Below are 14,389 nucleotides of genomic sequence, written 5' to 3'. Positions count from 1 at the left end.
TAAGTAATTAATTTTTTTGAAATGCAAATCTCTCTCTCTTTTATAAAATACTTATACACATACACGTTTTTTTTTTTTTTTTTTTTTTTTTTTTTTATAAAAAATACACAATTTATTCCAATTTATTATTTTTTTACAGGAAAAAATAAATCAAGCCATCATCTCGTAACAAAGCGCATTCAAATTATACCGCGTCATGGAAATGAAGCAATACGGAACGAGTTACGTCGACGCGTGATCACGTGCGTGTGAAAAGGGACGGAGGAGCGTGATGATACGCACGTTGAACAGATTCCGGTGCTGCGGGATACTCACAAACCTCAACATCGCGGCGGGGACCGTCAGTAATTACGGAGATTTACAATCAACACGCTGCGTGACATCTACATCTACATCCGCATCTGTGAGAATTTATTACCCGAAAAAAGCGCATCCTCTGCTCTCTTCCTCTTTTTTCCCATACACATTATACTATCTGTCATCGCAGTCACCCACACGTGTGTATATTAGTAAGCTGCATGTGTTCCGTTTTGACATATATAGCATAATACTCCGTACAAGGTAATAAAAAAACGTTCATATATGTATATACTTTTATATATATATATACATATATGTACTTTCATTCATTCATGACATTGTTAGTTAAAACGGAACACATATATATACATGTATGTAGTTCCAGTCTTAACTGAATGAAGGCACATATGTATATCGTATACCGACTTCAGTCTGTATCGGATTAACGTCGCGACGATCACGTGATCTTGACTGGCGTCTTTTTGTACACTCTGCGCGGAAAAGAGGTTGATTTGCAGTTGTGATTAACCGAGACATCTATTCCTTTCCGCTCGCATTGTCGGAACGATTATTTCGCCTTTAGTTTGTGTGTATAATAGAAACACCGGAAGGTATCGACGCGCCTAGGTGTCAGTTCGGCTCACGTGATTCAGCATCATTTGGCCTCATTTGGTTCCCTCTCTCCTGCTGATTGGCGTGTATGGAAAGAGATTCCGCGCGTGTAAATATCATTAGTGAAGTTTCCGTACATATTTAGTCGGCGAGTTATCCTGCACGGAAGAACGCTGAGCGAAAAGCGAACGGGATTATGACGAGAACACAATATCCTGAGGCGCGCAGGGATGAAAGCGTCGTCGATGATTATCACGGCCTGATTAAGGTTAGAATGCATCTTCGTAAAATTTATTCGCTTAAATAATATTTTTGTAAATATTATTCGACCATGAGTCGAATATTTGAGTCTTCATATTTTCATATTTGATGAATTATAATTGGTTTTTACATGAAGATAAGAAAAATATTTTGTATGAATGTAATCATTTCAAGTAATATTTTGAGAAAAGGCTATATATATATATGTATAGTTTATAAATTTGTTGTTTAGAGCTGAAGGATATATATATTTTTGTTTTTAGGTAGCAGATCCCTATAGATGGCTGGAAGATCCAGACTCGGTGGAAACTAAAGCCTTCGTCGATGCTCAAAATGCCATCACTAAGCCATATTTGGCTGAGTGTAAAGCACGTGACAATATTCATGATCGATTGAAACAATTGTGGGATTTTCCAAAATATTCTTGTCCTGCCAAACATGGTGGAAAATATTACTTTTACAAAAATACTGGTTTACAAAACCAAAGGTATAATGCGTGATACATGTTTTCGTATGTAAATTTACAAACGGGTTTTAAGTTAATAAATCATTGCAGTGTTTTATATGTACAAGATACTCTTGAAAGCGAACCAAGAGTATTTCTGGATCCTAATACTTTTTCTGAAGATGGTACTGTTGCAATTACCAGTAGCAGTTTCAGTGAAGACGGTAACATTTTCGCGTACGGGTTATCTAAGAGTGGTTCTGATTGGAGTACTATTCATTTTCTGAATGCACAGACTGGTAAGATAATGCAATACATTTGAAAAATTCTTGTATTTCTGGATTTTTTATTTAATATTTTATTTATTGTGTTTTATATGTACATATAATAAAATTATTTTATTTATATAGGTGAAAAATATCCAGAAATTTTGGAGAAAGTAAAATTCTCACCCATTACATGGACTCATGATAATCGTGGCATTTTTTATGGACAATATAGAGATCAACAAGGAAAAACAGATGGTTCGGAAACATTAGGTAATCAAAATCAAAAACTGTGCTATCACATTGTCGGTACATCGCAATCAGATGATGTTGTTGCAATTGAGTTTCCTGAAGAACCATTGTGGAGGATGTGAGTTCTGCAATTTCAGTTTTTAGATTATTAGATAACTACTATATCATACTGTACACAAATTTTGCAAATCTTAATATATCAGCTATATTCATATTTGTTAATATTCTAAATTTAACTTTATATATAATAAATATAATATATGAAAAATTGCTATATGAACAAATTATAGACCAATTTGATTTTTTATACATATACTTGACATGTATATTTTTGTCTTATAGAGGTGCAGAAGTATCTGATTGTGGCAACTGGCTCATTGTTACTCCTCTAAAGGATTGCAGAGATAATTTAGTGTATTTTACTCCATTAAAAGCTGGAATGGACATAGGTAATAACTTGCCATTGACACAGGTTGTTGGTAAACTTGAAGCTGATTATGAAGTTAGTAGTAAATATTTTATTCTTCTTAAAATGTATTATAATTAACTATTGCTTGTAACTTTTATACTATTATCTTGTCTATTTTCAGTACATAACCAATGTTGGTACCAAAGCTGTGTTTCGCACAAATAAAAATGCACCTAACTACAAGTTAATAGCTATAGATTTGTTAGATTATGAACAAGATAAATGGGTTGATCTATTGCCAGAACATCCTGAGAATGTATTAGATTGGGCTGATGCTGTAGATGAAGACAAATTCGTTGCTTGTTATATACAAGATGTTAAGGTAAATATATACGAAATGACTATAGATCTATAAAGTATAATGACTATAATAATAGATATTAAATCTTTTATAGAATATTTTGCAACTGCATTGTTTAAAAACTGGTAAACTAATCAGAACGTTCCCTCTTGATCTCGGTACTGTTGTCGGATTCTCAGGCGAGAAGAAATATTCCGAAATATTTTATCAATTCACATCATTCCTAACCCCTGGCATCATATATACAATCGATTTGAAAAAAGATAAGGAACCACGAGTTAGTATATATATCTATCTTTTTAAAAGTATATAAATAAGTATGATGTTTCACATACAATAGAACATTTTTTATGAAGTTTTTTTAATAGTTCTAAACTGATTAAATAATGGATATTTTTGTTTTTATAGATATTGCGAGAAATTAAAGTGAAAGGTTTTGATGCAAGTTTATATAAAACTAGTCAAATATTTTATCCAAGCAAGGATGGTACAAAAATTCCCATGTTCATAGTAACAAAGAGTGTAAGTATATTTAAAAAAACTAAATATATTATAAATAATTTATATATTGTATTATCAATATGGCCTGCGAGCATTTAATAAATAGAAACTTACGAATGTTTGAAGACTACTAAATTTATGTATTTTAGTTCTGTATGTTTTTCTCATTATTAGAGCATTAAAATTATCAATGAAATTATTTAATTATAGGATGCTGTATTGGATGGAACTATGCCAGCCTTACTTTATGGTTATGGTGGTTTTAATGCAAGTATTCAACCTACATTCAGTGTTACGAGACTTGTCTTTATACAGCATTTAAATGGAGTACTTGCTGTTGCTAATGTTCGTGGAGGAGGGTATGCAAAAATATAAAATACACAGAAAATCTCTATAAAATAATAGTTTACTTGTATGAAAAATGTGACATTCTTTTGTTATAGTGAATATGGAGAAAGATGGCATAATGCAGGACGCTTTTTCAATAGGCAAAATGTATTTGATGATTTTCAATATGCAGCAAAATATCTTGTAGAAAATGGATACACTACTTCGGCAAAATTGACGATTCAAGGTGGCAGTAATGGTGGCTTGGCTGTTGCTGTATGCATAAATCAAAGGCCCGATTTATTTGGTGCAGCTATAGCTCAAGTGGGGTTAGTTGACATATTTTTATTATTTTTGTAATTTTCACGCATACACAATTTATAAGGAAAACCATTAAAATTTTTTTGATAATTACAGAGTTATGGATATGTTGCGTTTCCATAAATTTACTATTGGTTCTGCTTGGGTTTCGGATTATGGAAGCTCAGACGATCCCAAGCATTTCCAGAATTTGTTGAATTATTCACCTTTACATAATGTAAGAATACCTCCTGGTGACGCACAATATCCAGCAACATTACTGTTGACTGCTGATCACGATGATCGCGTCGTACCGTTACATACTCTTAAACTAATAGCAACTCTTCAGCGTACACTTGGAAACATACCAAAACAGAAAAATCCAATACTCGCAAGAATAGATACCAAGGCGGGTCATGGAGGTGGAAAACCAACCATGAAAGTGGTAAGTAAAGATTTTTATAAAACAATTCACATTTAAAACATAACAATTGATTTTATTCAAAAAATATCAGATAACAGGGAAAATATTTTATTTTAGATTGAAGAAAGTACCGACATCTTATCGTTTATCGTACAATCCTTGGGTTTAGAATTTAAAGCATAATTACAGAGGTCGGAAGAAATGTAAGTTACAACATATTTTACATAAATCTTTAAAAAATCAAAGAATTGTAATGTGATGTCTAAAAGCGCTTATGCGATTATCATGTGTATTGCAATATATTGTTGCAAATTCATTTGATATGCTTCAATTGCAAGTTCTTTTATAATAATAATAATAATAATAATAATATTGTGTCCTTATTGTCGAATAAAATCGACGAAATTTATACTTTATGATAATGTATGGCGGTGTATTCTTGATTCGCTCAAAGTATGCACCGAATAAAATGTCGAGCGATTGTTTATAATATTTCAAGAGCGCACCGAACAAATTCTAGTTCCAAAAAATATTTTTTCATTCTGAATTTCCTTTTCCTTCATCCTGTAAGGAAACTTCAAAAATATTAATTTCGATAATACTATTATAATATATATAAGAAAAATAACGAAAGGAGTTGACATACGTACTCCTTTCGGATCGTCAGGTGCCGATATTTTTTCTCTTTGTTTTATTGATTTTATTAACAGTATAATAATTAAGTAGATTTATCTAAAATGTTATTTAAAATCCATATTTATTAGCGGCATTGATTATGTCGTTATCAAAGTGGATGTAGATGTGCGTGTGTGTTTAAATTTTTGATATACGAAAAAAAAAATAACATACTTAATGTGAAATAAAATATCGCGATTATGGATTATTACCTCTATAATCACGATATTCGGATGATCAATATTCATTAATCCTGCTCACTTACTGCAGTGATATTGAATTATAATATCTGAAGCAAGAAATCATATAAATTTTTTGTTAGCAAAATATGTCGCAAATAATTGAAATAAATAAATTTTGTTGTACGCAAACATTTGCATTCGATACCATAGATTATAGATTGATAAAATAAATCAAAGATTTTTTTTCTCGAGATTTGTAATTAATAAATCACTGATTAATAAATCTTAATAAATTGTTACAAAATTTTTTTTATTAGAAGTATACATAGATAAGTTATATATGCATTTATTAGTAAAATAAAATATGAAATATTTTATCAATTTATTTATCAATTCGAATGCGAATAATAGCATATGAAAAAATATTTATTTCGATATATTTTACAGAAAAGAAAATTTATATGATTTCTTGTTTTTGACATTATAATTTAATGTGGTTGCAGTGAGAAAAGGAGCCTTGATGTCAAAACGAGATGTCGGCAACGCTTGTTCGAGTTCCTTTGATGTAGTAACGACGAGATATAAATTCAATCGAAAAGTAACATCAGTTTAGTAGCTGAACACGTGACGAGTAAATCATCTCCGGTGAGTAAATTACTTGATTATGCTTATATGAATAATCATGAATGCATGTGCATTGAAAATTTATATATGGTAATTTTGTCTCAATATTCTCGCGTTATAACAGTTGCGTTTTATAATAACGCCAATCACGATATAAATAGAAAACGCGTGCAGCAAAATGAGGAAAATAAGAAACATTGAAAATAAGATATATTGGCTTTAACGCAATTGGTTATTAAAGAATTCAATGTGGGAAAAAAAATTAAATTTTTCTTTTTTTATAAAAAAAAGTTATAAAAATAACATAGGAATACGACAATAAAAAATAATCTTTTAGTTTTATCATATAATAAAGATATAATTTAATGTATTAAAACGATGATATGGGAGAGAAAATAGAGAGCATAATTAACAATATAGATTCTTATAAAAGTCAATTTTTATTAACTATTGATATACCCGAGGATAAATTCAATGTGTGTTCACTATTGCTAAAATTGCAATATTAAAATTGGCAAACACTTTTATTCAATAAACATTGAATTCATTTAATAATCATAATAAAATGTAACAGAACTTGGAATTATTTACACTTTCTAAGCGACTAAAGTATAACTTTAGTTCCAAGCTTTACGTTAAAATGTGATATCGGAATGTAATGAGAAATTATTTTAATTAAAATATATACGATCACGCTTCAATTTATGGAAAAATTAAAACAGATAAACAATATCGTAACTCGTATCTTTCGACGATAGCGAGACAATCAACATTGATATATGTGATGTATCGTGTACTTGATCTATAAATTGCATCAAATATTTTGCTAGTGGTCAAAACCGCTGGTGAACATGGCCGCGAAAAATTGCGAAAAGAATTTTCCCATATACTGTTCCTCCTTGACTGGCCAAACACCTTCTAGAAAACCAATATGTCCCCCACGTGACGTTACTACTACGGCCACGTTTTTGGTTTTGCGTATTTCTTTCAGAGGTATCGCTGAAAATTTATAGTTTTTTATATGAGTAAATTTGTGTAAAAATATAATATAGTTATAAAGAATCTAGCTTACCTTCCAGAGGTTGAAATGGATCATCCGCTGCGCTGAGACACAAGGTAGGAACTTCGATCAGTTGCAATTTTTCATTGAGCGTTGCGGCGCGATAATATTCATCGACGTTTTTATATCCAAAGTGCTTTGCCGTAAAATGCGAATCAAACTCTCTTATTGTTTGGCTCTGTCAAACAATAATTATTCATTTATGAATCAAATATGCTTGTCAGAAGACTATACATAGACGATAACAAGAGTCTCACAATATCACACAAATATATATATATATATATATATATATATATATATATATATATCCCGAATTAATCTCTTGTTTCATTTTGATTTAAAATTCTAAAGTTGTTTATTTATGAAAAAGTTCATTAAGATATAACTAATGGTGAATATATCACGGTGAAAGGAATTTATAAGAAGTAGGGCAAGGCGAAATATATAAACTACTATTCACAGAGTGTGAAATAATCCATCAAATTATTTAGACAAAATATAAAATTTTTATATATGCCAAAAAAAGTAAAAATTTTCGCGATATAGTTCGATTTTATAATATATCCAAATTTAATAAACGTACCTTTAGAAGCGTTTCAAAATCTATGCTTTCGAAAGGTCCAACATCAGAAGTATGATATTGTTCTATCGTACGACGTAGATTACTAGCTAGATGTTTATTCAGCATTAAATTAAAGTAATTTTCTTCGGTATTCTTTGTTGCTTCGAACACGTTCCACGGTACTGAGATAATAAGACATGCTTTTAATTTTGTTCTTGCTGTTGAGCCTTCTCGTGACAAATAATTGCCTAAGATCAACCTGTGCACAGGAAAAACTATTAATAAAAACTATGCAAATAATTCAATTTATAAATGTATTTTACATATTTTTTGCCAAACATTCTCGAGATATACATATGTTACTACAAAATTTACAATTTGAAAACAATATAATTAGAAAATATGATCATTACCCTCCCATGGAGATTCCAGTTGCTCCGAGGGGTACGTGAGGATGAAGTTTCCTTACGTGTTCTACAACTTCACTTAAGTCATCATAATTAGCAGCACAATACGTTCGCGGGGTCTAAAAGTAACAAAAAGCATCAAATTTTTTATTGAAAAGACGCTTTTCACAATAGATGTAATTGCATTTTTTAAATCATATCTCTATACACGGAGAGTACTTTCTTTTAGAATTTACCCTGAAAATCGTGGGACAATACGATATTGGAAGAATTTTATAAGAGTTTCTCTGATTAATCTTTATCACAGTAAAAAATATTAATAGGTACATAGTAAATTTTATTACACATATACATAGTAAAATTAATCGAGTATATTTTATATCTTATTGTGATAGATATTAATATTTTTATTATGTGATAAATACTAATCAGAAAAACTTATAAAATTCTTCCAATATCATATTGTCCCACGATTACCATGATTTTCGGTATATTCTAACGAGAAAATGTTCTCTGTGTAGAATTAGCTAGGCTCGAAGAGTTATTTAATAAACTCTACCTTCAATTTCATCCCGCCTAAACCTCTATTGTTGAAAGTCACACATCGTATTCCAATTTTTCTTGCGGCTGATACCAAACATTTGACATATTCCGCTTGACTACCACCCGTAAGACCAGGTAAAATGATAACGATAGGCGAAGTAACGGAGCAATCTTTTTCGGCCCAATCCAATGCCACTTCACCACCGTCGCGCAAAGTTAGAATTTCTCTACATAATATAGAGACAATATTACAAAGTAGAATTTGGTATGTTACATGATTGATCACACCATTTACTTTTCAAACATTTAAGAAATCATTTTTTTCTCTCTCTTTTGACCAACAATTTTTCTCTACTATTTTTTTTACTAACCTGCGATATTTGACAGGCGGTAATAATCGGGATCTTAGGATACTGGCTAAAATGGTCTGCGCTCGCGATTCGAAGCACCATAATGTCGGCCAGAATTTATTTTGTACGAGCGGAATATTCGCTTCCAAAAATAATCGGAATGGCCCATCGGCAGAAACCAGCAAGGGTGTCTGAAATCGTAATACATAGTTTTTTTTTTATTGATTTGCACGGTGTGACACGAATACGATTGCATAATCGTAAGACTGCATTATGTTTTATATATTATTCATTGTCTGACAATTGATCTCATTGATGAATAACTTATATGTGATCGTGTGATTTATTTCACCGTTCGTGACAATGAAATTGCGCGATGGATCAAGTGAACTTCTATTAAATCATGAATTATGAATGCACTTATTATATATAATTATATTGCCGCGCAAATAAAACAATTTTTGTTTGTGCGCCACTAATTCCCTCACTACATATTATATAATTTACATAAATCAAGGATGCACAATAATTAAATAGAATCTCAATTGAGTCACAAGAATAAAACGGAGCAAATTTTTGTGATCTTATTTATTGAAGCAATTTTATTTATTTTTTGTTTCAGAAATGTTAAATATTTGTTGTTTAAAATTGGAGTATTTGCTTTCATGTTATGGAAAATAATATTAAAAAATGAATAAACCAAAAAAGAAAGATATAAAATACGTATTTCAGACCAAGTAATATGTATTCTGTATTCCTTTTTTTTACATCTTATTCATACATATAGAAATTCCCGAAATTTTGCGAATCAGAATATCCGTAACAAGATAGTTTTCGAAAAAATAATTTTCAAAAGTATTTGCCATTTTTTATTCCAAACAGTAGTTTAAATAAAAATAAAAATCAAAATCTTAGTTGTTACGAATAAAAATGTTGTAAACTGGTCAATTATAGATTACGAAATGGAAACCTAAAGCACGTGGTCACTATCACCATCTACTCACGGACAGGCGTCCATTTAATCATAATTGTTTAAGTTTAACTTATAATTAGTCAATTTTAAACATTTTTACCTAAAAACCTACTGTTTGAAATGAAAAATGGCAACTACTTTTTTAGTTTGTCTTTTCAATAATTTTCTTGTTATAAGTATTTTAATTTCGCGAATTTCGGTACACGTATATAATACATTAGCATCACACGCTGCTTTTACGAGATAAAATTTATTAATTAAAATTTTTAATTCATCCATATTATTAATATCTGTACCACTAGTATAATAGTAAGTAGTTTGCAACTAGTTATTTCATGCTTGTTACTTCACCTGCTGACGCATGTACAGGACAACTGCCTCGCAGTTTTAAGGTCAAATTAATAAATTGCATCTTTCCTCGTCTATCTATCGAGGGTCGTGTGACAGTTCGAACACGTATCACGGAAATCCTGTCTGTATATATAGATATATAATCAAATTCGTATACCGCGTTTTATGAAAATATATGGAAATGCTTTATGCAAATAATTTTACTTATGGATATTTATTATAAATATTTTGACTAATTTTTTGATATAAAATTAACTACTTACTTTGAATTTATTTTTCATAAAAATACAATTTTTATGCCAACAGTCACTGATATTTTTACTCCCATGGGTTGTATAATTATGTATTTTTTTTTAATTGAAAAATGTAGATACAAATGCGTGTGAGATAAATAAAATACAGTTAAATGATCTGATAATTAAATTAGTAGATATACTTTGCATTCTTCAACTGATAACAGTAAATGTACGATAAAAGACATGTAATTAATTATTTCATCTCCACATATTATTTCATAATTATTTGATTCCGATAATTTGTTAACGATAATAATATAATACTTATAATAACAAATGATTTTTTATTGATATAAATATAAGATGTCGATACGTCAAGTAATTATTTAAAAAAATTAAAGAATATCTTTACTTTAAATTTCTTATTGTTATAAAGTTGATGGGAGAAATGATAAGAATTATGAAAATACTAAAAGATGCTTATAAAGAAAAAATTATAGTGTTATCGTTCCCAAACTGTTCTTAAAGTTCTTAAAGTTATGTTAACGAATCTTAATTGATATCTTTTGTGACTTGAATTTTTCAATCGAAAAGTTTTAAAAACAGCTCGATTATAATAAAATATAAATTTTTGTTTATATATAATATGTATAAACAAATAATAAATATAATGTCGTATACGAAAATGTAAAATTTAAATAAAATTTATATTTTAATACTATTTTTTTCAAAGTAAACTGTTTCCCGTCATTATATTTTTATTATTATCAAACTTTTTGAAACTTTTCGGTTGAATAAGTCAAGTCACAAAAGACATCAAATAAAATTCTTTAACTTTATACACTATATGTATATTTCAGAGTGTCCTGAAATTTGTGAATCAAAATATCATTAGGAAGAAAGTTCTTGAAAAAATAAATTTAAAAAGTACTTGCCATTTTTCATTTGAAATAGTGCTTTTGAGGTAAAAATGTTTAAAACTGGCCAATTACAGACTTAAATAATTATGATTAAATGGACGTCTGTCCGTGAGTCAGTGATGTTAATGATCATGCTTTTAGGCTTTCATGTAATCATAAAATTTATAATTGCCAGTTTAAAACATTTTTACTTTAAAAATTATTTGGAATGAAAAATAGCAAATACTTTTTATTTATTTTTTAGAAAACTTTTCTGTTACGGTATTTTGATTCGCGAATTTAAGGACACTGTGCGTGTATATAGCACATACATATAAAATATATACATACAAAATATGTATATTGTACGATCGAGTAGCGAGATTTAAATGAGTAGGCAAATTATTTCATTTTGCGATTAGTTCTCCATTCAGGACAAATAAATGTTGATGCATATAAAAGGTGCCGCTAGCTGACACTATTTAACTACATTGCTCTGAATCTTTTAGTCAATGAATGCATAGCGCGTGTTCACGAGGTATAACGATAAGTTGTTGTATTTTAAAGTTTATCGTATGCGGATAGATTCATCGGGTTTTCGCGCATGTTATATATTTATATATCCATTATTTCCATTATATCTCCATTATTTCATCAAATTTAAAACCCTTTAATGATTAGCTGATTTAGTTTTCTACTCTTCTTATGCTCTGAAAAAGTACATCTTTGCAGATCGTATTTACGTATATCTAGCATCATGTTGTTATGGCTAATACTAAACACGAATAGGCAAATATATACCTAATCGTATATTCATGTCGTTAATAAAAAATACAAAAGCATTTTTTTATTCATGGGTATTATAATTCATATTTAATTTTCAAATTTTATTTTAAATCTCTATCAAACATTTATCTTCATATTTTATATTAATGAAGAACTAATTACGAATATTATTTATGTACGATGTTTAGGCGTGATTTCGATATCTGATATTTTAATTTGAGAGATTGAAATACATGGTATCGAATTGTATACGTGATTGTAACCATTTCGATGCACGGTGAGCGAATAATAAAAAATATGCATGAACTGCTTAATATGCTTAAATTGCTTCAATGTAATGGATATTTTTTTGGACAATATATATGAAAATGAAGGAATATGCATATAACATTAATGCTGCGTCAGATTCTGACGCACATGTGTTACTTTATTTTTTATTATTACTTTTTTACTATTGCTTAAAAAAATATGGCAGATTGCCCCGACATCTCTCCGTCACTCGTGCGTAACCATCACGATTGCAATTGTATTTAATTAAAGATAAAGTTTCTGATCTGTTGAACGAGGTAGGCGTCATTTATGGAATCTACCGTGTATACATAATTGGTTAATTTCTCATGTTGTTCTTTATTACGAAATGTTCTCCGTCACGTAAATTACGTGCGTCACGTAAGAGTGGAAGTTTTTAAAACTTTCTAGATCGAACCAAATGCAATCGATTTTAACGTGCCGCGATTAATCGAACTTCGCTTTCTCTCTCGATTATTTTCTAAAATGTATCTTGTGTGATGTAGCAATTTTTGATAAACGCGATTGATCGATCGGATAAAAGAATTGATCGCGCTTTTACTCACCTTGACGACCTCGCAGAGATAATAAATACAGAAACCGACTGCCAGTAACGCTCCGTAATACAACTTGGGGATACATGGGATGTTCTCGAAGAGGTCCATCGTAGCGCGCGCGACTACCTAATATAGAGGCACCAGATACAGGCAGCGAAGGCAAGCGACGCGAAACTGACAGACTCAAGTTGAGGTCCGTCGACGGACTTTGCTTGCTGATAACCGGCACTTACGAAGTGGCAGTCGTGAGTCAAAGCCGGCGAAGGAAGTCTCGCTGCCGCGCGCATGCCGCATGGATAATTGGACGGCCGGCTGACTGATTAATCGGCTGAACGATACGATGAATCGGTACCAATAGACCAGAGACAAAAATACCATAAATGTATCCAAGGTTTGATCACGTGCGCGCGAACGAGTCCGTCTCACGCATGCGTCGTGGTATAGAGCTGATACGATCGGAGTCTTGATGTATATCTGATGAAAAAATATATTTCCGCTTACAAATATTTACAGTCGACTCTTGAATCCGTCTGGATTATAATGTCAAAAGTGAGAAATTATGCAAAAACATATAGGTATCTTTCTGCACGACGGAATTAATAATTCTTTTTTGCATATCACCATTTATGCGTTATATAATATGAATTTGTAAAAGTCTATAGGTATATAATCATCGATCCATATCACTGAACGCGTACGATGACACTCAAAAAATTAATTTATTTAACGAGAAAATAAATCACATTGTTGCTTCCTTTAAATATACAATTTATAAAAGTCATACCAATAAACAGTCAGAAGCTTTTTTGAAATAAATAATACAGTCTTAATAAATTCCTGTAATGCAAATTTTATTCGCTTACGAAAACCTTTATGTATACGCGTATGCAAACTTCATATCTGATGTAAAATTCATTTTTTTCAATATTCACGTATTAATTATGATGACGATAATTGATATTAACAAGTAAAGACAGTCACAATTTTCGATTTAATCACAAACACATTCCGCGTTTCACTGGGATATGCACGTGTATGCTTCGTCGCAACGTGAGCATGACAGCACGATGCGGACTATTATGCAACGATACCGTATCAGAGCCGTACTTACGTTAAACGGTAGCCTGCAGGAACGCCGCAGAAATCGTATTATTACAAAAAATGCAAATAAATTGTATAATTTTATCAATTTTTACAATTTAAAATATAATACTAACATACATCACTATGAAAAATAAATACAAAATCATTATTTAAATGCTACTAATAATTATGCAAAATTAAGACAGATAATAATAAATATTTATGTGCACATATATACATATATGCACATAGATATTTATTTATACAAGATCTAATTCTTATTATAAGAAATTTTACAAATTGAAATAATTGTATACAAGAGATTTAAAAAGGACAGAATTATTAAGCAACA

The 14,389-nt window shown here is 30.3% G+C and overlaps 3 protein-coding genes across 4 annotated transcripts in view; 2 read left to right on the top strand and 1 right to left on the bottom strand.

Annotated features, from left to right (window-relative positions):
• Positions 1–172: 172 nt before the first annotated feature.
• On the top strand, positions 173–4,972 carry LOC114938444 (prolyl endopeptidase). 2 transcript variants are annotated; one of them, XM_029312417.2, is made up of 13 exons: positions 173–403; positions 1,058–1,180; positions 1,437–1,660; positions 1,730–1,917; positions 2,029–2,254; positions 2,479–2,638; positions 2,727–2,927; positions 3,001–3,183; positions 3,315–3,428; positions 3,618–3,766; positions 3,851–4,063; positions 4,152–4,479; positions 4,576–4,972. In XM_029312417.2, the coding sequence occupies exons 1-13, from the start codon at positions 272–274 to the stop codon at positions 4,639–4,641; spliced, it is 2,307 nt and encodes a 768-aa protein (XP_029168250.1). In that variant the 5' UTR covers positions 173–271; the 3' UTR covers positions 4,642–4,972. The 2 variants fall into 2 exon arrangements, with proteins under 2 accessions (XP_029168250.1, XP_029168252.1); XM_029312419.1 differs by lacking the exon at positions 173–403 and adding an exon at positions 427–561.
• Positions 4,973–5,805: 833 nt separating this feature from the next.
• The window catches only part of LOC114938446 (uncharacterized), a 52,388-nt gene continuing 43,804 nt past the window's right edge, over positions 5,806–14,389 (top strand). The window contains exon 1 of the mRNA XM_029312428.2: positions 5,806–5,960. The gene's annotated coding sequence lies outside the window, so the exon portion shown is untranslated. The remainder of the gene's footprint in view (positions 5,961–14,389) is intronic.
• On the bottom strand, positions 6,361–14,077 carry Hydr1 (abhydrolase domain containing Hydr1). The gene is made up of 7 exons (XM_029312434.2): positions 12,964–14,077; positions 8,886–9,055; positions 8,531–8,741; positions 7,978–8,090; positions 7,586–7,823; positions 7,012–7,177; positions 6,361–6,938 (listed from the first exon to the last, which is right to left on the bottom strand). Exons 1-7 carry the CDS (start codon positions 13,060–13,062, stop codon positions 6,766–6,768), a joined length of 1,170 nt encoding a protein of 389 aa, XP_029168267.1. The 5' UTR covers positions 13,063–14,077; the 3' UTR covers positions 6,361–6,765.

Source organism: Nylanderia fulva, unplaced genomic scaffold, assembly GCF_048542155.1.
Source record: "Nylanderia fulva isolate GAGA-0341 unplaced genomic scaffold, ASM4854215v1 Scaffold18, whole genome shotgun sequence".
Taxonomy (NCBI): domain Eukaryota; kingdom Metazoa; phylum Arthropoda; class Insecta; order Hymenoptera; family Formicidae; genus Nylanderia; species Nylanderia fulva.
The sequence above is the reverse complement of the archived record's forward strand: the minus strand, read 5'-3'. Positions and strand labels throughout refer to the sequence as shown.

Excerpts from the sequence above, each read along its gene's own strand:
- Hydr1 (XM_029312434.2), bottom strand. The coding sequence starts at position 13,062 with ATGGACCTCTTCGAGAACATCCCATGTATCCCCAAGTTGTATTACGGA. Across the intron at positions 9,056-12,963 it reads ATCTCTGCGAGGTCGTCAAG|ACACCCTTGCTGGTTTCTGC; the intron begins GTGAGTAAAAGC and ends TTACGATTTCAG. Across the intron at positions 8,742-8,885 it reads CCGCCTGTCAAATATCGCAG|AGAAATTCTAACTTTGCGCG; the intron begins GTTAGTAAAAAA and ends TATATTATGTAG.
- LOC114938444 (XM_029312417.2), top strand. The coding sequence starts at position 272 with ATGATACGCACGTTGAACAGATTCCGGTGCTGCGGGATACTCACAAAC. Across the intron at positions 404-1,057 it reads CTACATCTACATCCGCATCT|TCGGCGAGTTATCCTGCACG; the intron begins GTGAGAATTTAT and ends GTACATATTTAG. Across the intron at positions 1,181-1,436 it reads ATTATCACGGCCTGATTAAG|GTAGCAGATCCCTATAGATG; the intron begins GTTAGAATGCAT and ends TTTTGTTTTTAG.